This window comes from Rhinopithecus bieti, unplaced genomic scaffold, assembly GCF_001698545.2.
Source record: "Rhinopithecus bieti isolate Rb0 unplaced genomic scaffold, ASM169854v2 scaffold_10685, whole genome shotgun sequence".
Classification (NCBI taxonomy): Eukaryota; Metazoa; Chordata; class Mammalia; order Primates; family Cercopithecidae; genus Rhinopithecus; species Rhinopithecus bieti.
The window spans coordinates 418347-438026 of record NW_016806950.1 but is presented as its reverse complement, the minus strand read 5'-3'; the positions used below and the strand labels follow the sequence as shown (position 1 = coordinate 438026).

At 48.7% G+C, this 19680-nt stretch overlaps 2 protein-coding genes across 2 annotated transcripts in view; one reads left to right on the top strand and one right to left on the bottom strand.

The window, feature by feature from the left end:
- Positions 1–8207, top strand: part of GPR179 (G protein-coupled receptor 179) — a 21929-nt gene extending 13722 nt beyond the window's left edge. The window contains exon 11 of the mRNA XM_017878984.1: positions 1287–8207. Coding sequence (XP_017734473.1) covers positions 1287–6335 — 5049 coding nt within the window. The 3' untranslated portion in view covers positions 6336–8207. The remainder of the gene's footprint in view (positions 1–1286) is intronic.
- Positions 8208–10192: 1985 nt separating this feature from the next.
- MRPL45 (mitochondrial ribosomal protein L45) overlaps positions 10193–19680 on the bottom strand; it is a 28820-nt gene continuing 19332 nt past the window's right edge. Inside the window, 5 exon segments of the mRNA XM_017878982.1 lie at positions 10193–10900; positions 11122–11155; positions 11157–11293; positions 12312–12461; positions 14274–14322. Coding sequence (XP_017734471.1) covers positions 10814–10900; positions 11122–11155; positions 11157–11293; positions 12312–12461; positions 14274–14322 — 457 coding nt within the window. The 3' untranslated portion in view covers positions 10193–10813.

Sequence of the window (19680 nt, the reverse complement as noted above, 5' to 3'; positions counted from 1 at the left end):
CGGATCACTTGAGGTCAGGAGTTCAAGACCAACCTGGCCAACATGGCAAAATCTCGTCTCTACTAAAAATACAAAAATTAGTCGGGCATGGTGGTGCATGTCTGTGGTCCCAGCTACTCAGGAGGCAGGATCACTGGAGCCTGCTAAGTTGAGGTTGCAGTGAGCGGAAATTCCCCCCCTGCCCCCCCGCCTGGGTGCAAGAGCAAGACCCCCCCTAAAAAAAAAAAAAAAAAAATCCTCAGCCCCAGCAAAGCAGGCTGGTTGGTGCCTAGGGCACCGAGGGCCAGCTGTGGGGTTGGGTAGTTCAGGTGGCCACCAGGATCCCCTTTCCCTGGACCTGACAGGTCTTAGAGAGAGGAAGTTCTTCCTGGGTCTACACTGGAAGAGCATGCTAATTTTAATTTCTGTGCTCAAGGGTATCATTATAGTCACCAGAACCCTAACAAGAGGCTCAGTGGGTAAGATACAAGGAGAGTTGATAATCTAAGCCCATTGTTTTATACAATCCAGAGTCTAGGAACCACTGTGGTGAACCCCTCCACCTCTACTGGGTCCCTCTTCACACCTGACTTGTTTACAGGCTCACAAAGCAGAGTCCTCCACATCTCCCGAGTCCTTCCTTGTCCCAGCTGCCTCTGCCTGTTTCCCCCTTGTGTCCTCACCCTCTAAGCTCTGCCTGCCCTGCATCCTGAGACCGTAATCCAGCTGAAGGGCCAGGGAATATGGAGGGACAGCTCCACCTCGACCCTCCACTTTCTGGAACACAAGCCAATCTGTGGCCCCTATGCTGGGTCTGGGGAGAAACCCAGAACAGAAGACTTTTAAAGCCCTGTTCCATCACTTACACCTGAACACTGCACATTTCATACCCACTAGTCTCATCAATCTCATATAATGCTCTTAAGGAAGTTAACACTGGTCACCCAGGTAACATTGCTTTACAGAAGACCCAGAGGCTCAGAGGGAGGGGTCATGAAAACAGCCTCCAGGCACACAGCATATTGAGTGTCCCCAGGCTACTGACTTCCCACCGGACCACAATGCCCCAGAGAAGGGGGTACATCTGAGCCCTCTGAGCTGACTGGATCTGTCTGGGACTCAGGTTGGCAACTGGGCTCACAGGAACAAAAAGGTGAATTCTGAGAGTTTTAGAAGCAGGGATGAGATACAGCTTGATGGAAAGAGATCCCTCAGGGAAAAAGGTCTAATTAAGGGCAGACTAACAGACAGCCAGAGGATGGAGAGAGCTCACCTGCAGCCCTGCTTTCCTTCCTGCCGCCCCACAGGACGAGCTGAAGAAGCTCTATGCCCAGCTAGAGGTCCATAAAACCAAGGAAATGGCTGCAAACAACCCCCACCTGCCCAAAAAGCGGGGCAGCTCACGCCAGGGGCTGGGCCGCTCCTTCATGAGGTGCCTGGCGGAATTCCCCGAAGCCCTGGCCAGGCAGCACTCCCGGGACTCAGGCTCCCCGGGCCGCGGCAGCCTGCCCGGCTCCTCCCGCCGTCGGCTCCTCAGCTCCAGCCTCCAGGAACCAGAGGGGACACCGGCTCTGCGCAAGTCCCGCAGCACCTATGACCAGCGCAGGGAGCAGGACCCGCCTCTTCTTGACTCACTGCTGAGGAGGAAACTGGCCAAGAAGGCCTCTCAAACAGAGAGCCGGGAGTCGGTGGAGGGGCCCCCTGCCCTGGGCTTCAGGTCAGCCAGCGCCCACAACCTGACGGTGGGAGAGAGGCTACCCAGAGCCCGGCCCGCCTCTCTGCAGAAGTCGCTCAGTGTGGCTGGCTCCAGGGAAAAGGCCTTGCTCATGGCCAGCCAGGCCTACCTGGAGGAGACCTACCGGCAAGCAAAAGAGCGGGAGGAGCGGAAGAAGGCCGAGGCGGCCATGGCCAGCCTGGTGCGGAGGCCATCGGCCAGGAGGCTGGAGCGGCCTCGAGGGGCCCCCCTGTCAGCTCCACCTTCCCCTGCCAAGAGCAGCAGCATGGACAGCTCTCATGCCTCTGGGAGGCTTCATGAGGAGACTGGGAGAAGGCTGCCTCACCCACCCATCCGGCACCAGGTCTCCACCCCCACCTTGACCCTGTCTGGGACCTGCCTGGGAGAGCCAAGGATGCTATCTCCCACCTCCACCTTGGCTCCAGCTCTGCTGCCGGCTCTAGCTCCAACCCCAGTCCCTGCCCCGGCACCAGTCCCAGTACCCCCTCAAAGCCCCAACTTACTCACCTACATCTGCCCCTGGGAGAACGCAGAACTGCCTGTCAAGAAAGAAAATGTGCCCCAGGAAGGCCCCTCAGGGCCAGAACAAGGACACCACTCCCCTGCCCCAGCTCGAGCCAGGCTCTGGAGGGCCCTCTCTGTCGCAGTAGAGAAAAGCAAGGCTGGGGAGAATGAGATGGACGCAGAGGACGCACATCACCAGAGGGAAGCTAACGATGCAGACGAAGACAGGCCCAAGATCTTCCCTAAATCCCACAGCCTCAAGGCCCCTGTTCAGCAGGGTTCCATGCGCAGCCTGGGGCTGGCGATTAAAGCTCTGACCCGTTCTCGGAGCACCTACAGAGAGAAGGAGAGAGTGGAGGAGAGTCCCAAGGGGCAGAACAGCGGGACTATGGGAGAGAGTGTGGGGGCACCCTCCCGATCGCCCGGGCTAGGCCGGCCCAAGGCAGTGAGTAAGCAGGCCGCTCTTGCTGCCTGCGATGATGAGGCGTCCCTCCAGAACCAACAGAATGCTCACACCAGCAGGATGCTCCAAGTCTGTCAACAGGAGGGCAGCAGGGAACAAGAAGACAGAGGCAGGAGGACATCCCAGGGTCTAGGGGAGCAGAAAGCTGAGAGAACAGGTAAAACAGGGCTTGCCGCGCTGAGGCAAGTTTCCAGGGACAAAAATGTCAAGCAATCAAAGGACGCCCCTGTTGGGTGGCAGGAACTGCCCAAAGTTGGCATCCAGTCCCCGGGCAGTGTTGACCACAGGGTGGCAGAGGTATGCCCCTGGGAGGTCACTGAATCAGAAACACGTCAGCCAGACAGTGGCAACAAGGCCGAAATCTGCCCCTGGGAGATGAGTGAAGGAGCCCCTGAGTCGAGGGCACTAAGACAAGACCCAGGTGACTCCCAAGAAAAGAGCGGGGAGGCCCGGGGAAAATCGGAACCCACGGATGTGGTTCCCATCATGCGGAAAAAGCCAGATAGGCTGGTGAGGGAGCAGGAAGCAGTGTGTCCCTGGGAGAGTGCCGATCGAGGAGGTCTGTGCCCTGGGTCAGCTCCTCAGGACCCTGGCAGAATCAGAGACAAATCTGAGGGTGGGGGCAGTGTGGAGGCCAGGAAGGTGGAGAAGCCTGGGTGGGAAGCTGCTGGCTCAGAAGCTCATACACCTGACATCGCCAAGGCAGAGCTGTGTCCCTGGGAGGCAAGTGAAGGAGGCGAGGATGGAAAACCAGCCCTAGAGGTAGTGAAGGATCTCCCTCAGGAAAAGCAGAAAACCAGGAAAGCAACCTTTTGGAAAGAACAGAAACCGGGCGGAGACTTGGAGTCTCTTTGTCCATGGGAGAGTACAGATTTCCGGGGCCCCTCAGCAGTCTCAATTCAGGCCCCAGGAAGTTCAGAGTGTTCAGGGAGTTTGGGTAGTGGCATTGCTGAAGTGTGTCCGTGGGAGGCAGGAGATGCTCCTGCTATCCGGAAAGCAGAGATCTGTCCCTGGGAGTTGGATGATAACGTGATGGGGCAGGAAATGCTGAGTCTGGGGACAGGTGGAGAATCTCTCCAAGAAAAGGAAAAAGCCTCCAGAAAAGGAAGCTTTGGAGAGATGGGGGAACACACTGTGAAAGCAGTGCAGAAATTAAGTCAACAGCAGGAGTCAGTGTGTCCCAGGGAGAGCACGGTCCCTGGGCACTCCAGCCCATGTCTAGACAATTCCTCATCCAAAGCTGGTGGCCAATTCCTACGCAATGGAGGAAGCAGAGCAACACAGGTGTGTCCACAGGAAGATCTCAGGCCGGAGGCACAGGAAGCAATACCTGCCAAAGCAGAAATCTGTCCCTGGGAGGTAAATGAAAGAACAAGAGAGGAATGGACATCAGCACAGGCACCAAGAAGAGGAGAATCTCAAAAGGACAAGGAGAAAATGCCTGGAAAATCAGAAATCAAAGATGTCACAGCTTGGGAAAAGCCTGAGGGGCAGATCCAAAAGCAAGAAGCAGTCAGCCCCTGGGAGAGTGTGAACACTGGCAGCTTCTCCCCACAACCGCGTCCTCAAGACACAGAGAGACCCCAAACCCTTCTCCAGATGTCAGGCAGTGAGGGAAGCAGAGCTGCCGACATTTGCCCTTTGGATGTGGAGGAAACCCTGACTGCTGGGAAGGCAGAAATCTGTCCCTGTGAGGTGGGTGCTGGAGCGGGGGAGGAAAGAGCTTCGGGAGCTGAGGCCATTAGGATATCTCCAAACGATACAGGAAAGGTTTCTGCAGATCTTGGACCCAGGGAGACAGCTGTTACTGTTCCAGAGAAGCCACAGAAGCCAACCCCAGAGTGGGAGGTGGCTTGTCCCTGGGGGAGTGTGGGTCCAGATACTCTGGATGCTGATGGACCAAAAGCTGGGTTCCAGGAACTGGACCATATGGGGTGCAAGCCAGGTGAGGTGTGTCCCTGGGAAGCACAGGAAGCTGCTACCCGTGAAAAAGCCAAGATGTGTCCCTGGGAGTTGAATGAAGGAACTACTGGGAAGGGATTGGACCAAGAGACAGGGAGTGAATCAGCAGAGCAGAGGGAGAAAGCTCTAGAAAAGGGGAGACTCACTTCCCTGGGAGAAGACGCATCAAAATGGATGGCAAAACTGTGTCAAGAACAGGAAGCTATTTGTCTTTGGGAGAACAAGAGCCCAAGGGAATCCCCTGCTCAGGCCCCCAAGATCTCAGACTTGCCCAGCAGCATGAGAAGTGAAGTGGCAGAGGGACATTCCTTGGAAGCAACAGAGAAGGTGGACCTGAGACAAGACCCAAAGACAGGTTCTTTCCCAGAACACATAACCCAAGAAAAAGCTCCAGCTCCAAACGCAGAAGAATTCACCACCGAAGATGGGGAAAAAACAAGCCATGAGCTACAATCTGTGTATACCTGGGCGACCACTGCCCCAGCAGTTTCCTTCTCCCACCCAGACAGACAGCGCCCTGACCAAGCTAAAGCCAGTTCCCAGAGACTGGTCAGCACTGGGGGCAGGGCCGCTGATGTGTGTCCACAGGATGTTCCTGATGCAGGTGTGTATAAACCTGACAGAAGTGCCAAGGCCGAGACCTGTCCCTGGGAAGTTACTGAAAGAATCCCTGTCAAAGGGGTGTCAAGGCAGGATGGAAAAGGGGACTCTCAAGAAGAGAAAGGCAGAGCCCCAGAAAAATCAGAGCCCAAAGGTGTGCCAGTTCAGAAACAGCCAGAGATGGCAGACTTCAGGCAACAGGAGGCTGTGTGTCCTTGGGAGAGTCAACATGGCAAGGATCTGTCCCCACAGCCAGCCCCAGATGCTTTTGACAGCAACAGAGGAAGTTCTGAGGCAGCAGGCAGTGTGGAGACCAAGATAGTGGAAGTGTGTCTGTGGGAAGTGGAAGAGGCTCCCTCTGCCAAGAAAGCAGAGATCAGCCCTTGGGAGGTGGGTGGAGGAGCAGCAGAGGAAAGGGAACTGGAACGAGAATCACAAGGGCAAGGAGAGATGTTCCTTCAGAAGGCAGGACCTGGAGGGACTGAAGAACACTTCTCAAAAGCAGCAGCAAAGCCCAGAGAGCAGGAGGTAGTCTGCCTTGGGGAAGGCACAGGCTCAGGAGGGCTCTTGCCCCAGTCAGGTGCCCTGGACCCAGAACTCAAAGTCAGCCCCGAAGGAGCAGGCAGCATGGGGAGCAGGATGGCAGAGCTGTGCCAATGGGAAATCACAGATCCAGAAGGAAATAAAATAAAGGGTACCATGGCCGACATCTGTCCTGGGGAGGAAACTGGAGTCCCACCTGAGGAATCTGGCCTCCTGGCTTTAACAGCAACTCAGAGAGAATTTTTCCCCACAGTTCCTGAAAAACCACTATGCCTTTTAGTCCATGGGCCTCTGGATCACTTCTTTCCAGAAAGCAAAATCCCCTGCCCCAAGGTAAGCAGGCCAGCCAGTACTTTCACTCTTGAAGGTGTCAGAGAACTACAAGGACCTTCAGGGCTTGAGCCAAGGACAAGCTTAGCCCCAGAGCCAAGTCTCCAGGAAGCCGAGGCTCAGTCATCCTCCTTAACTGAAGACTCAGGCCAAGTGGCTTTTGAAGCTCAGTATGAAGAATTCACCCCTCCAACTGTCTATCCTTGGGATTGGGAGTAACAGCCTTATTAGGTGAGGTCAAACACAGAGCTAGCTTTCAGGAGCCAAGGCTCTCTCCAAGTCCAAGTGTTCCCAAAGAGCTGAATCAAAGATAGCTTGGCCACTTCCCCTCCTTGAGAAGACCAGAAGTCAACTCATCCCAAAGACAAACTATGAAAAGGGTACGACTTGAACCCCAATGGGAAGACCCATCCTCTCTTTACTTCTAACTTTTCTTCCTGTTCGAGGAAACAAAGACTGGACACTCTGCTTCCAAGGACTCCTCCCATCCACCTACAGTACTCACAACACAAACCACCCAAGTCTGGACACTCACCCACAAAGCCAGTGTTAGGGACGAAAGGAAGTCAGCTGTGCCCAGCCTGCCTTCTCTCACAGGGAGACCCAATTCTCTGAAGTCTACAACGGAGCATTTTTTGAGAAGAAACTAAACCATACAAAGTGTTGGCAACATAGGGATGGTGGACCATAGAAGGCTATAAAGGCCACCATAGGAAGCTGAAGAGCCATTTAATTGAAGCTGAAAGATAAATTGAGGGAAAAGCTAAAATGACTCAAAATAGGTGCCTGAAAATGCATTAAGGACCTTGTCATTTTAACTTTGAATCTCCTGTTTCTGCTTTATTGCTTCTTATACCTGCCTTGCTTGATTGCTGAAGCAGAAACAACTAGGCACGCTGACATCCTTATCAACATCTGGCATCCAAAGCAACATAAGAGAGAAAGAACACAGAAGAAAAGCAATCTCCCCAGGTCCTCCCCACGGTCAAGGGAGCTCTTCCTTCTAGACATCCTTGTGTGCCTCTTGCTAGTTTTTTAGGGGGTCTCCCCCTCTTCCTGCCCCAGCTCTCACCAGTCTCCAGAGCTCGCCTCACTGGCTCATTTGTCTCCCCCTAGCTTTTCAGCACTGCCATCAACAGGACCGCTCTCTTTTGTCAAAGCAACTGGAGTCAAGGGGAATCTCTGGTTCTGATGCAAGACCCACCCCCCGCCATCCCCACCTCTCCCTGCCCAGGAATCACTTGCTCAGTAACAAGAGGCCACATCAATCTCCTTCCAGAGGAGCTCAAGAAAGGCGGTCCTGTACACAGCCAGCACTCTTAATTCTTCTGCCCTCTGAAAGAGGAGTGCTATCGGGCAGGTTAGAAGCCTGAGGGGTGGGAAAAGGGCACTGTTGAAGACAAAGCCTTCTTTCTTAGGGAGCTCTTTCTTGGCTCGGCTCTCTGGTCTCCTCAGTTCAGGCTACCCTTGCTTAAGCAGTACTAGATTACAAAGTGCTGAGATTAGATGATAATACCAGAGGAAAACGAGGAAGGAGAAAAACATACAAAGTCCCAAGATTGGCAAAGGGAGGTGGGAGAGCAGGGAAGGGGCAGCTAGAGATGGCAGAGCTGGACAGGGGCACTAAAGATGGCAGTAAGTCACACCCTCTAACAGTACAACAGTACAGACACTGATGTCATTCACGGGGAGAAAAAGATGAAACAGGGAGACCAAATACCCAAAGGGAAAACGAGCCGTTAACATCTAGTCTGCATATAAATATGCTGGGTGGTTATGGGACTTCACAGAGAAAGTAACAAACTACTCCATTTCTAAAAGGGAACAGAGGAATGGAGTAACCTACTCTCCTTTGGGGACCAGATGTCCTCATTCCCTTACCTAGGGCCCTTATTCTGGGCTTTTAAAGCAGTAAAATTTAAGTGTGGTGTTGTTCTGGGCTCTGGCTAGTTAGCCTTACAGTTTCTGAGCTAAAGTGGATTTCGCTGTGCACCCTAAAACAATCCTGTTGGGTCTGGTCTAGCTGGAAACATCAAAGTGGGTTTGCCGCCAAACCCACTCTTGTGAAATAAACCATGGGGAGCGGAAATAAAGAGTGCTTTTTCTTGACGCTGCAGTTGGCTCTAGCTTATTCATAATGATGATTATCTTTTTTAACATTTTTAAACAGTAACAGTAGATAAGGAAAGAACAATGCCTGCTCCAAAGCTCAAGGTAGTAACACTGCAGCCTTGGGACTTTGGGTCATCTGGCTAATGCTCTGCCAGTGCCCAGGTCAGTGCTGACGCTGCAGATGGTCTCTGCCTGGTCCTTCTAGCGAGCCCCTCACATCTGGAGGCCATTTGCTCAGCTGGATTTAATCCCAAGGGGAAATGGAAATTGCACTCATCCTCTGGCTCTCTGGTGGCAGCTACTGCTTAGCTGCTATTTAGGATTATCTAGAGAACCCCGAGATATCCAGGGGAGTGGGATGAAAGTTTATTTGAAGCATTGTTTTTACATATTCAAAGGAATCAATGTATCATTTGCCCACTAATGTGCTTTTTTTTCATTTCTTTGCTTCCTTACCCTGCAAGGATTATTTCCCCTTCCTCCATATTCCCTGGCAGTGGGTCCTGCTCAAAGCACGTCCCTTCTCATTTCGCCTTGATCCAGGGCTCAAGCAAATAGGATATGATCAAACTTCACTTGGGCAGTAATTAAAGTGATGTACACTTTAAGCCAAAAAGCTTGGGACTAAGTAGCATGATGAGAGTGGTTGATGAGAGACACCAGGGCTGTCTCTTCCCTAAGCATACATTTCTTTGTTTCCATAGTTAACACTTAACAGGCCGGGCATGGTGACTCACACCTATAATCCCAGCACTTTGGGAGGCCAAGGCAGGTGGATCACCTGAGGTCAGGAGTTCGTGACCACCCTGGCCAACAAGGTGAAACCCCGTCTCTACTAAAAATACAAAATTAGCCAGGTGTGGTGGCGCATGCCTGTAATCCCAGGTACTTTGGGAGGCTGAGGCAGGAGAATCGCTTGAACCTGGGAGGCAGAGGCTGCAGTGAGCTGAGATCGCACCATTGCACTCCAGCTGGGACAACAAGAGCAAAACTCCGTCTCAAAAAAAAACACAAAAAAACATTTAACAGTTGCTGTGAAAACATCAGTCTTCCTTAGTGAAGCCTGGTTTGCTGCTTTGCTAAGGTAGTAGCTTTATAGAGACTGGAGAGTTAGGTTATTTATCCTTGACCAGATTCCAGTTTCTTTGGACTCTACTCTCAGGACAAGGTCAGTATGGATTAATCTTTAAGTGACAGATTTCTTCAAAGAAAATTCTAAGCTTGAGAAAGAGAAGTATGAGAATTTAGGCCCTATTTTTCAAGAGGAGCCCACGCTGGACTGATAAAAGCAACAGTACTACAAGCTAAGTTTATTGCTGGTACAAAGTAGTTCCTCTGGCCAGGCGGTATAGTGGCTCATGCCTGTAATCCCAGCACTTTGGGAGGACGAGGCAGGCAGATCACCTGAGGTCAGGAGTTCGAGACCAGCCTAGCCAACACATAGTGAAACCCCATCTTTACTAAAAAAAAAAAAAATACAAAAATTAGCCAGGCATGGTGGCGCATGCCTGTAGTCCCAGCTACTTGGGAAGCTGAGGCAGGAGAATAGCTTGAATCTGGGAGGTGGAGCTTGCAGTGAGCCGAGATCGTGCCACTGCACTCCAGCCTGGGTGACAGAGTAAGACTCCATCTCTAAAAAACAAAACAAAACAAAGTGATTTCTCTTGTCACGCTCAGATGACCTAGGACACATGGGCATGTGAGGTCCCACACCCTTCTAACATCCCATCTGGAGCTAAGGAACAAGGAGGGGCTGGCCTATTTTCCTCTGCACATGTTCATACTCTTGTACACTCACCTTGAATACTGGGCTGGAAAGAACAGTCCCCATCTCCAAGTGGTGCTAGAAATCAGGGAATCAAGTACTGCAGATAAATTTTCCAAATGTAACAATCTCTCCATGGTCCCTCCCTCCCCTAGCGCTTCCTGATACAGCCAATAATTAAGAACACAATCAAAGGCTGAGAGACAAATTATGTTTTTGGATTTGTATTTTTCCATAAAATACAAATGCTGATTCATCAGCGAGTCAGTAAATGAAAAAGGGTCTCTTAAGTATCTTATAAACACTAAGTATTCTTTCCCAGTCTGGATTTCCTTAAAGTCACATCACTCACAAGCAGGCTTATCTTCCACTTCTGCCATTTGAAGGCTGGTCTATGCCCAGCCTGAACCAGGGGAAATGTACAGAACTCACCAAAATTTTACCAACACTCTGACAGCGTTTTATTTCAAACTCTGATCCCTGCCCTGTGATTACAAAGAGGATGCTGCTGGTTCTCTCTCACAGTCCCTGCTGTGGAAAAAAGTGGTATCCAATGTTCTCTGAAACATACTGTCTTTCATCAAGACTCAGAAGCTAGACATAAAATTTAAAAAAGAAGAGTGTACATGGCCATGTTATACCTGCCACCTGCTAGGGCCCAGCCATCAGCCATGGTTGCTGAGGATGAGACTACTGAAAAGACCTGAGCAGGATGGGAGAGAACAAAGGTAGTTCTTTCTATAGCATGATGGGAATGGGAGACTTCAAAGCTTCCAGCAGCCTCATCACCCAGGCTTCACCCCAGAAGTCATTTTTGTCATCAGGCTAGCTGAGGCTTCTGGGCCTCTCCTTGTGCCTCTTCATATTCTTCTTCTGGTTTCAGCTGAGGGCCAGGGATCATCACCGTCTGAAAGAGTAGGATGCCAAGTTAACCACCAACCAAGGCCATGGCTAATCCAGAAGAACTTCATCCCCTGCTTCCACCCATCCATCCACCCACCCACCCACCAAGCCTTCCCTTCCCTGGTGGTGCATCACCCCCTCTTGCCACTAGGGGGAGCCCAACAGAGTGGCTTAGGAGACGCCAAGTACTGCTTCAGCTCTCTTAAACCATGCAAGCCACCTTACCTTAAGGATGGGCTGCTTAGGGGTGCCCATGGGGAACGATCTTGCTATGCATTCTCCAGCTTCCATATGGGTTTGTCAACTGCTTTTCGAATACAACATACTCCAGGACATCCTTGGGTACATCTTCCTGTCCATACATCAACCGGCCAAACCGGTCATAGATGGCCAGAGTCTGCAAGGATAAAAGCAAATCTGGCATCTTAGTTTTTTTGGTGTGTGAGTGTAAGTTGTTTGTTTTATTGCCACACAATCTTTTTTTTTTTTTTTGAGATGGAGTCTCTGTTGCCTTGGCTGGAGTGCAGTGGTACGATATTGTCTCACTGCAACCTCCACCTCCTAAGTTCAAGTGATTCTCCTGCCTCAACCTCCTGAGTAGGTGAGAGTACAGGCACACACTATCATGCCTGGCCAATTTTTCTATTTTTAGTATACACGGGGTTTTGCCATGTTGGCCAGGCTGGTCTTAAACTCCTGACCTTGTGATCTGCCCACTGTAGCCTCCCAAAGTGCTGGGATTACAGGTGTGAGTTACTGTGCTCAGCCAGAAAAAATCTTAATGGGTAGAAAAAAAATTATCTTGGAATTCTGAATCTAGGACTATCTGATCAACTACTGACACTTTACTCTTACAGGTTCTTTGACAGGGGGCAGGGATGGGGGAAGTCAAGACCAAGAAGGAGTGGGGCACAATGGCTCATGCCTATAGTCCCAGCACTTTGGGAGGCTGAGATGGGCAGATCACTTGAGCCCAGGAGTCTGAGACCAGCTTGGGCAAAATGACAAGACCAGTCTCTACAAAAAATACTAAAATTAGCCAGGCATGGTGGCATGCCCCTATAGTCCCAGCTACTTGGAGGCTGAGGTGGGAGGATTGCTTCAGCCCAGGAGGTTGAGGCTGCAGTGAGCCATAATCACATCACTGCACTCCAGCCTGGGTGACAGAATGAGACCCTATCTTGGAGAAAAAAAAAAAAAACACAGGAAGGGTGGGAGAGAATATCCTCACACATGTCTTAGTAGAGCCAACCTGTAACAGTGGGAAGGCGACAGCAGCACAGCAAGGAAGACAGATCACAGTGTACCTTTTGCTACTGTTTACAGTCCTGGACAACCACACCCAGCACTCCAGAGGGAGGTGCCCAAGCTCAGTGTGAAGAAAAGCTGGGAGGAAGGCAGACTAGTGCCTCTACCTGCCGGGTGTGCATGCGTACGGTGACCTGGCCGTACACGTTGCCCTGGTTCATCATACTTGAACAGCGAACTTGAACAACATGGGAGGGCTCTAAAGATTCCACAAAGCTCCAGCGGACGGTCTTATATTTGATGTCCCAGGTCATGTCCTAAGGGCAGAGAAGAACAAGTTCAACTGGATTTTTCCCTCCCTTTAAGGAAGCTGGTGCTGCCACACTGCTCTTACTTCCTGCAAGACTACAGCCAAGAGGCAGCACATTTCCCACCACATACTCTCTTGTGCCTGTTTTCTCTCGCATCTTCCCAAGTTTTGATTAAGCTATTGGTCAAGTTCACCTGACAACTCTCTCTTTATCTAAATCACAACTTCAGACCCACCTTCCTCTTTGAGCACCCTTCTCCAAATCAATGAAAACCACATTCCAAACTGCCAGCATGCCCAATACACCATCATCCCTCCCATACACTTTCATAATCTGGCAATTATTGCATGTACTTGTGTTGACTGCATATATATATATTTTTTCCCACTCACCTATTAACAATGAAAAGTGGGAATTTTACAGGACTTAAGGGCTAAACTGCTAGGACTGGGGAAGACTTATAGAAACTGAAGTTCTACTGATAGAAACCCAAGGTTCTTTTTTTTTTTTTGAGACGGGAGTCTCGCTCTGCCACCCAAGCTGAAGCACAGTGGCGCGATCTCGGCTCACTGCAAGCTCCACCTCCCAGCTTCACACCATTTTCTTGCCTCAGCCTCCCAAGTAGCTGGGACTACAGGTGCCCGCCACCATGTCCCGCTAATTTATTTGTATTTTCAGTAGAGATGGGGTTTCACCATGTTAGCCAGGATGGTCTTGATCTCCTGACCTTGTGATCCACCCGCCTCAGCCTCCCAAAGTGCTGGGATTACAGGCATGAGCCACTGCACCCAGCCCCAAGTTCTTATTCTTGAATCTCTAACTGAACCACAAAGTTCTTATCCTTGGGGGTCCCTCCAAGTGCCTCACACTGCTGTTACCACTCCATATAAGCCTCATGAACTCTGGTTAAATCCTTCATGATAGTGCAGGCATATGGAGATGTGGCCTCGTATAGCCCATATCCAAGCCTCAGGATGCTCCTGCAGTGTCATGACTGCTGGCTGAGGGACCTCTTTTATTCGCCAGGGCCCTTACCAGAGTCCGTGTCAAGACATTATCATTCAGCTACAAACAATGAAACTTCAGCCTGTACCTTAAACTTCCTACACTCTCAAAACTGATCCTTCTTAAGAGAAACCAGGCAGGGCACGGCGGGGCTCATGCCTGTAATCCCAGCACTTTGGGAGGCCAAGGTCAGTGGATCACCTGAGGTCGGGAGTTTGAGACCAGCCTGACCAACATGGAGAAACCCCATCTCTACTAAAAATACAAAATTAGGCCATGTGCGGTAGCTCAGCCCTGTAATCCCAGCACTTTGGGAGGCCGAGGCGGGCGGATCACGAGGTCAGAAGATTGAGACCATCCTGGCTAACACGGTGAAACCCTGTCTCTACTAAAAATACAAAAAATTAGCTGGGTGTGGTGGCGGGTGCCTGCAGTCCCAGCTACTCAGGAGGCTGAGGCAGGAGAATGGCATGAACCTGGGAGGCGGAGCTTGCAGTGAGCCCAGATCTCGTCACTCCACTCCAGCCTGGGCGACAGAGCAAGACTCTGTCTCAAAATAAATAAATAAGTAAATCATTAGGCGGGCATGGTGGCGGGCACCTGTAATCCCAGCTACTTGGGAGGCTGAGGCAGAAGAATCGCTTGAACCCGGGAGGTGGAGGTTGCAGTGAGCCAAGATTGCACCATTGCACTCCAGCCTGGGCAACAAGAGTGAAAATCTGTCCCCCCCAAAAAAGGAAAAGAAAAACCAGAGACGATGTCTAGAATCTGTCCACTCAGTCACCCTCAGTTCTAAGGAGGATGAGAACTTACTGGAAAACAGTGTTCAGTTACCAAGGTATGAAGTCGGTCATGGTCTGAGCTACAAAAGAAAACAATAAATATCATTGACTACTGCTCTTATAATACCCTGTATGAAGACTGAAAATGGAAAACAATTCATTTTTATAAATGTTTTCAGCACATCTTGTATAAGCCAGGTATATAATATGCTAAATTCTAGGGGCACAAAGACAAACAATAATGTGATTTACCAGAAAACCCTCAGATCTAGTAGCAGAATAAAATTATATTGCAAAAAAAAAAAATTTTTTTTTTTAATTATGTTTAAATCTAAGGAGCAGGAGGAAATTTCTCTAAAATTACCATATATCCTTAAGATGGGTACCCTCACTGGGACATAGGACCTGATTTTTGCTCTAAGCTGGTATGAGCAACAAAGTTCAACACAAGTAACAATCAATAGCTTGTTTTTATCTCCTCTTGCCTCTGACCTAGCATCAGTACCATCTGGCTTGGCCTTATATCTTTTTTTTTTTTTTTTTTTTTTTTTGAAGTCAGAGTCTCGCTCTGTCGCCAGGCTGGAGTGCAGGGCCATGATCTCGGCTCACTGCAACCTCCACCTCCCGGGTTCAAGCGATTCTCCTGCCTCAGCCTCCTGAGTAGCTGGGACTACAGGTGCCCGCCATGACACCCACCTAATTTTTGTATTTTTAGTAAAGATGGGGTTTCACCATGTTGTTGGCCTTGTATCTTATAATCTCATCTTTGAACCTAGTCAAAGATAATCATGTCTTTCCTGGTCCTATTATCTCTCCTCTATCTTGCTGCTGCCAGAGTGGCCAAGTTATGCTGACTCTATACAGTAATGGTTAGAAAAACACAAAACAGCCAGGCGCAGTGGCTCACGCCTGTCATTCCAGCACTTTGGGAGGCCGAGACAGGTGGATCACGAGGTCAGGAGATTGAGACCATCCTGGCTAACAAGGTGAAACCCCATCTCCACTAAAAATACAAAAAAAGTTAGCTGAGTGTAGTGGTGGGTGCCTGTAGTCCCAGCTACTCGGGAGGCTGAGGCAGGAAAATGGCATGAAACTGGGAGGCAGAGGTTGCGTTGAGCTGAGATTGTGCCACTGCACTCCAGCCTGGGCGACAGAGCGAGACTCCGTCTCAAAAAAAAGCCAAAAAACAAAAAAAACAAAAAACCCCACAAAACAGACAACAAACCCTAGCTCCTATAGGTACAAGATTTTAGGAGGGTTCCTAACTGATGAGTATCAAATCTAAGGCCATAGATTAGCTTCTTTCAGATACACACATGACTTTTCCCCAGTTTACTATGAGCAGTTTAACTCTTTGTCCCCTTTGAAAAATCTTGCTCTCTAAGCCCAGAGTGGGTAAAGGATTAGTTCTAATACGTCTATCTGCTTCCCTTTCATCTCCATTCCTACTAGGAAAGATTCCAAGTCATTTCCTCTACTGTAGGAACAGACTAGACTAGACTGAGCTGTGGTGACAACTACCATGACTGGCACCTCTGAGTGAACTCTTCCTCCTCACTATCCTGGCATAGAAGTCTTTGGTGGAAATAAATAAACTCAATTTTCCATGAGTTCACTTACTATTTTGCAATATAATTTACTCTGAAAAGGTAGACATCTGCTTCTGCAACATAACAGACTGAGTTAATGTAAAACTACTCCTACTATAAACATTTAAAAATGTTGGATAAAATGGGCCAGATGCAGTGGCTCACCCCTGTAATCCCAGCACTTTGGGAGGCCAAGGCAGGCGTATCATGAGGTCAGGAGATCAAGACCATCCTGGCCAACATGGTGAAACCATGTCTCTACTAAAAATACAAAAATTAGCCAGGTGCAGTGATACACGCCTGTAGTCTCAGCTACTCAGGAGGCTGAGGCAGGAGAATGGCTTGAACCCAGGAGGCAGAGGTTGCAGTGAGCCAAGATCGCGCCACTGTACTCCAGCCTGGCAACAGAGTGAGATTCCATCTCAAAAAAAAGAAGGACATGTTGAATAAAATGTGAAATAGACAAATACACTTTTTTTTGGGGGGGGGGATTGCACCACGGCCCTCCAGCCTGGGTGACAGAGTGAGACTCTGGGACTAAAGGTGCGCGCCATCACACGCAGCTTATTTTTGTATTTTTAATAGAGTTGGGGTTTCACCATGTTGGCTAGGTTGGTCTCGAACTCCTGGACTCAAGTGATCTGCCTGCCTCGGCCTCCCAAAGTGCTGCAATTATAGGCATGAGCCACCATACCCGACCAAAAAATAATTTGACAGAAACCACCGCTAAGGAAACCCAGACATTGTAATTATTAGTAAAGACACAAATCAATTGTCCTAAATATGCCCAATGAGCTAAAGGAAACCACGGACAAAGAAGTAATGAAATCAGAAAAACGTGTGAACACATTGAGAATATCGCTAAAGAGACAGAAATTATACAAGGGAACCAAACAGAAATTATGGAGCTAAAAAGTACAATAAATTTTCAAATTCACTAGAGGGGTTCAACAGCAGATTTGAGCAGGCAAAGATCAGTGAACTTGAGGATAAGGTCATTAAAATTACATAGTCTAAAATGCAAAGAGAAAAAAGAATGAAGAAAAACAAACGAAACCTTGAGGGACCTATGGGACATCATCAAGTATACCAAATACACATCACAGGAGTCCCAGAAAAAGAAGAAAGAAATGGATTGAAAAAAATATTTGAAGAAATAATGCGGCCAGACACAGTGGCTCACACCTGTAATCCCAGCACTTTGGGAGGCCAAGGTGGGTGGATCACCTGAGGTCAGGAGTTCAAGACCAGTCTGGCCAACAGGGTGAAACCCTATCTCTACTAAAAAGTACAAAAATTAGCCGGGTGTGGTGGCAAGCACCTGTAATCCCAGCTACTTGGGAGACTGAGGTAGGAGAATCGCTTGAACCTGGGAGGCAGAGGCTGCAATGAGCCGAGATCAGGCCACTGCACTCCAGCCTGGGCAACAAGAGTAAAGCTCCATCTCAAAAAATAAAATAAAAATAAAATGCAAAAAAGAAAGAAAGAAATAATGGCCGCAGACATCCCAAATCTGATGAAAGACATTAATATGTACATCCAGGAAGCTAAAAAACCTCCAAGCAAGATAAACTGAAAGGAATCCATACCAAGAAACATTAAAACCAAAGTGTCAAAACCCAAAGACAAAGAATGAATCTTGAAAGCAGCAACAGGCTGGGCATAGCAGCTCATGTCTATCATCCCAACACATTGGGAGGCAGAGGCAAGAGGATCACTTGAGGCCAGGAGTTCGAGACCAGCCTGGGCAACAAAGCGAGACCCCTGTCTCTACAAAAAATTAGAAAAAAAAAAAAAAAATTAGCCAGGTGCTGTGGCACACACCTGTAGTCCCAGCTACTCAGGGGCTAAGGTGGGAAGATCGCTTGAGCCCAGCAGGTTGAGGCTGCAGTGGAGCTATCATTGCACCACTGTGCTCACTCCAGCCTGGCTAATGAAGTGAGAACCTGACAAGAAAAGAAAGAAAGAAAGAGAGAGAGACAGAGAGAGAGAGAGAGAAAGAGAGACAGGAAAGAAACAAAGGCTAAAGGGGATCCTTCAGGCTAAAATGAAAGGACACCAGAAAGTAACTCAAAACCACAAGAAAAAAACAAAAAACACTAGTCAAAGTAACTACATAGGAAAATATAAAAGCCTGTATTGTACTTTTGGTTTGTAATTCATCATTTTTCATCCTATATGATTTAAAAGACAAATGCATAAAACAGTAATTATGAATTGATGTAATGGGCACCCAAGGTATAAAACTGTAATCTGTGATAATGAAGCAGGAGAGACATAATAAAGTGGGAGAGACAGACATATAGGAGCAGAGTGTTTGTATATTATTGAAACTAAGTTGGTATTATTCAAACTAGGTTGAACTAGCCACCGCACCTGACCGTGTTTCTCTATTTCTGCAAAAACCACTGGTGGGGACAGGCGCGGTGGTTCAAGCCTGTAATCCCAACACTTCGGGAGGTCGAGGCAGGTGGATCATTTGAGGTCAGGAGTTTGAGACCAGCCTGGCCACTTAATGGGAAAGGACAGTCTCTTCAATAAATGGTGCTAGAAAATGAATATTCACATGCAAAAAAAAGCAAAAACATCACATACTTTTCACTACATACAAAAACTAACTCAAAATGGAGCAAAGACCTAAATGTGAGAACTAAAACTATAAAATCTTAGAGAAAAGAAAGGGGAATTACTTCACGACACTGGATTTGGCAATGATTTCTTGAATATGACACCAAAAGAAAAAACCCAATATGGTAACAAAAGAAAAAAACTTGATAAACTGGATTTCATCAAAACCAAAAACTTTTTTGCATCAAAAGATACTATCAAGAGTGAAAAGATGGCCAGGCGTGGTGGCTCATGCCTGTAATCCCAGCACTCTGGGAGGCTGAGGCAGGTGGATCACCCAAGGTCGGGAGTTCAAGACTAGCCCGGCCAACATGCTGAAACCCTGTCTCTATTAAAAATACAAAAATTAGCCAGGTGTGGTGGCACATGCCTGTAATCCCAGCTACATGGGAGGCTGAGGCAGGAGAATTGCTTGAACCCAGGAGGCAGAGGTTGCAGTGAGCCGAGATCGCACCATTGCACTCCAGCCTGGGCTTCAAGAGCAAAACTCCATCTCTAAAAAAAATAATAATAAAAGAGTGAAAAGTCAAACCATAAAATGGGGGAAAATATTAGCAAAGCATTTATCTGATAAGGGATTAATATCCAAAATAAATAAAGAACTCCTATAACTCAACAATAAAATAACAGCCTAATTTTAAAATAGACCTTTCTGGGCTGGGTGCAGTGGCTCACGCCTGTAATTCCAGCACTTTGGAAGGCTGAGGCAGGTGGATCATCTGAGGTCAGGCGTTCGAGACCAGCCCGGCCAACATGGTGAAACCCCGTATCTACTAAAAATACAAAAATTAGCTGGGCATGGTGGTGCATGCCTGTAATGCCAGCCACTCGGGAGCTGAGGCAGGAGAATCGCTTGAACCCAGGAGGTGGAGGTTGCTATGAGCCAAGATCATGCCACTGCAGTCCCGCCTGAGTGACAGAGCAAGACTTCATTTCAAAAAAAAAAAACCTGTCTTCAAAGAAGATGTACAAAAGGCCAATAGCACATGAAAAGATGCTCAATGTCACTAGCTATTAGGGAAATACAAAGCAAAACCATAATGAGATACCACACTTCACACCCATGAGGATGCCTATTATAAAAATAAAAAGGCTGGCCATGGTAGCTCACATCTGTAGTCCTAGCACTTTGAGAGGCCGAAGCAAGAGGACTGCTTGAGCCCAGGAGGTTGAGACCAGCTTGGGCAACACAGTGAGACCCCATTTCATATATATATATAT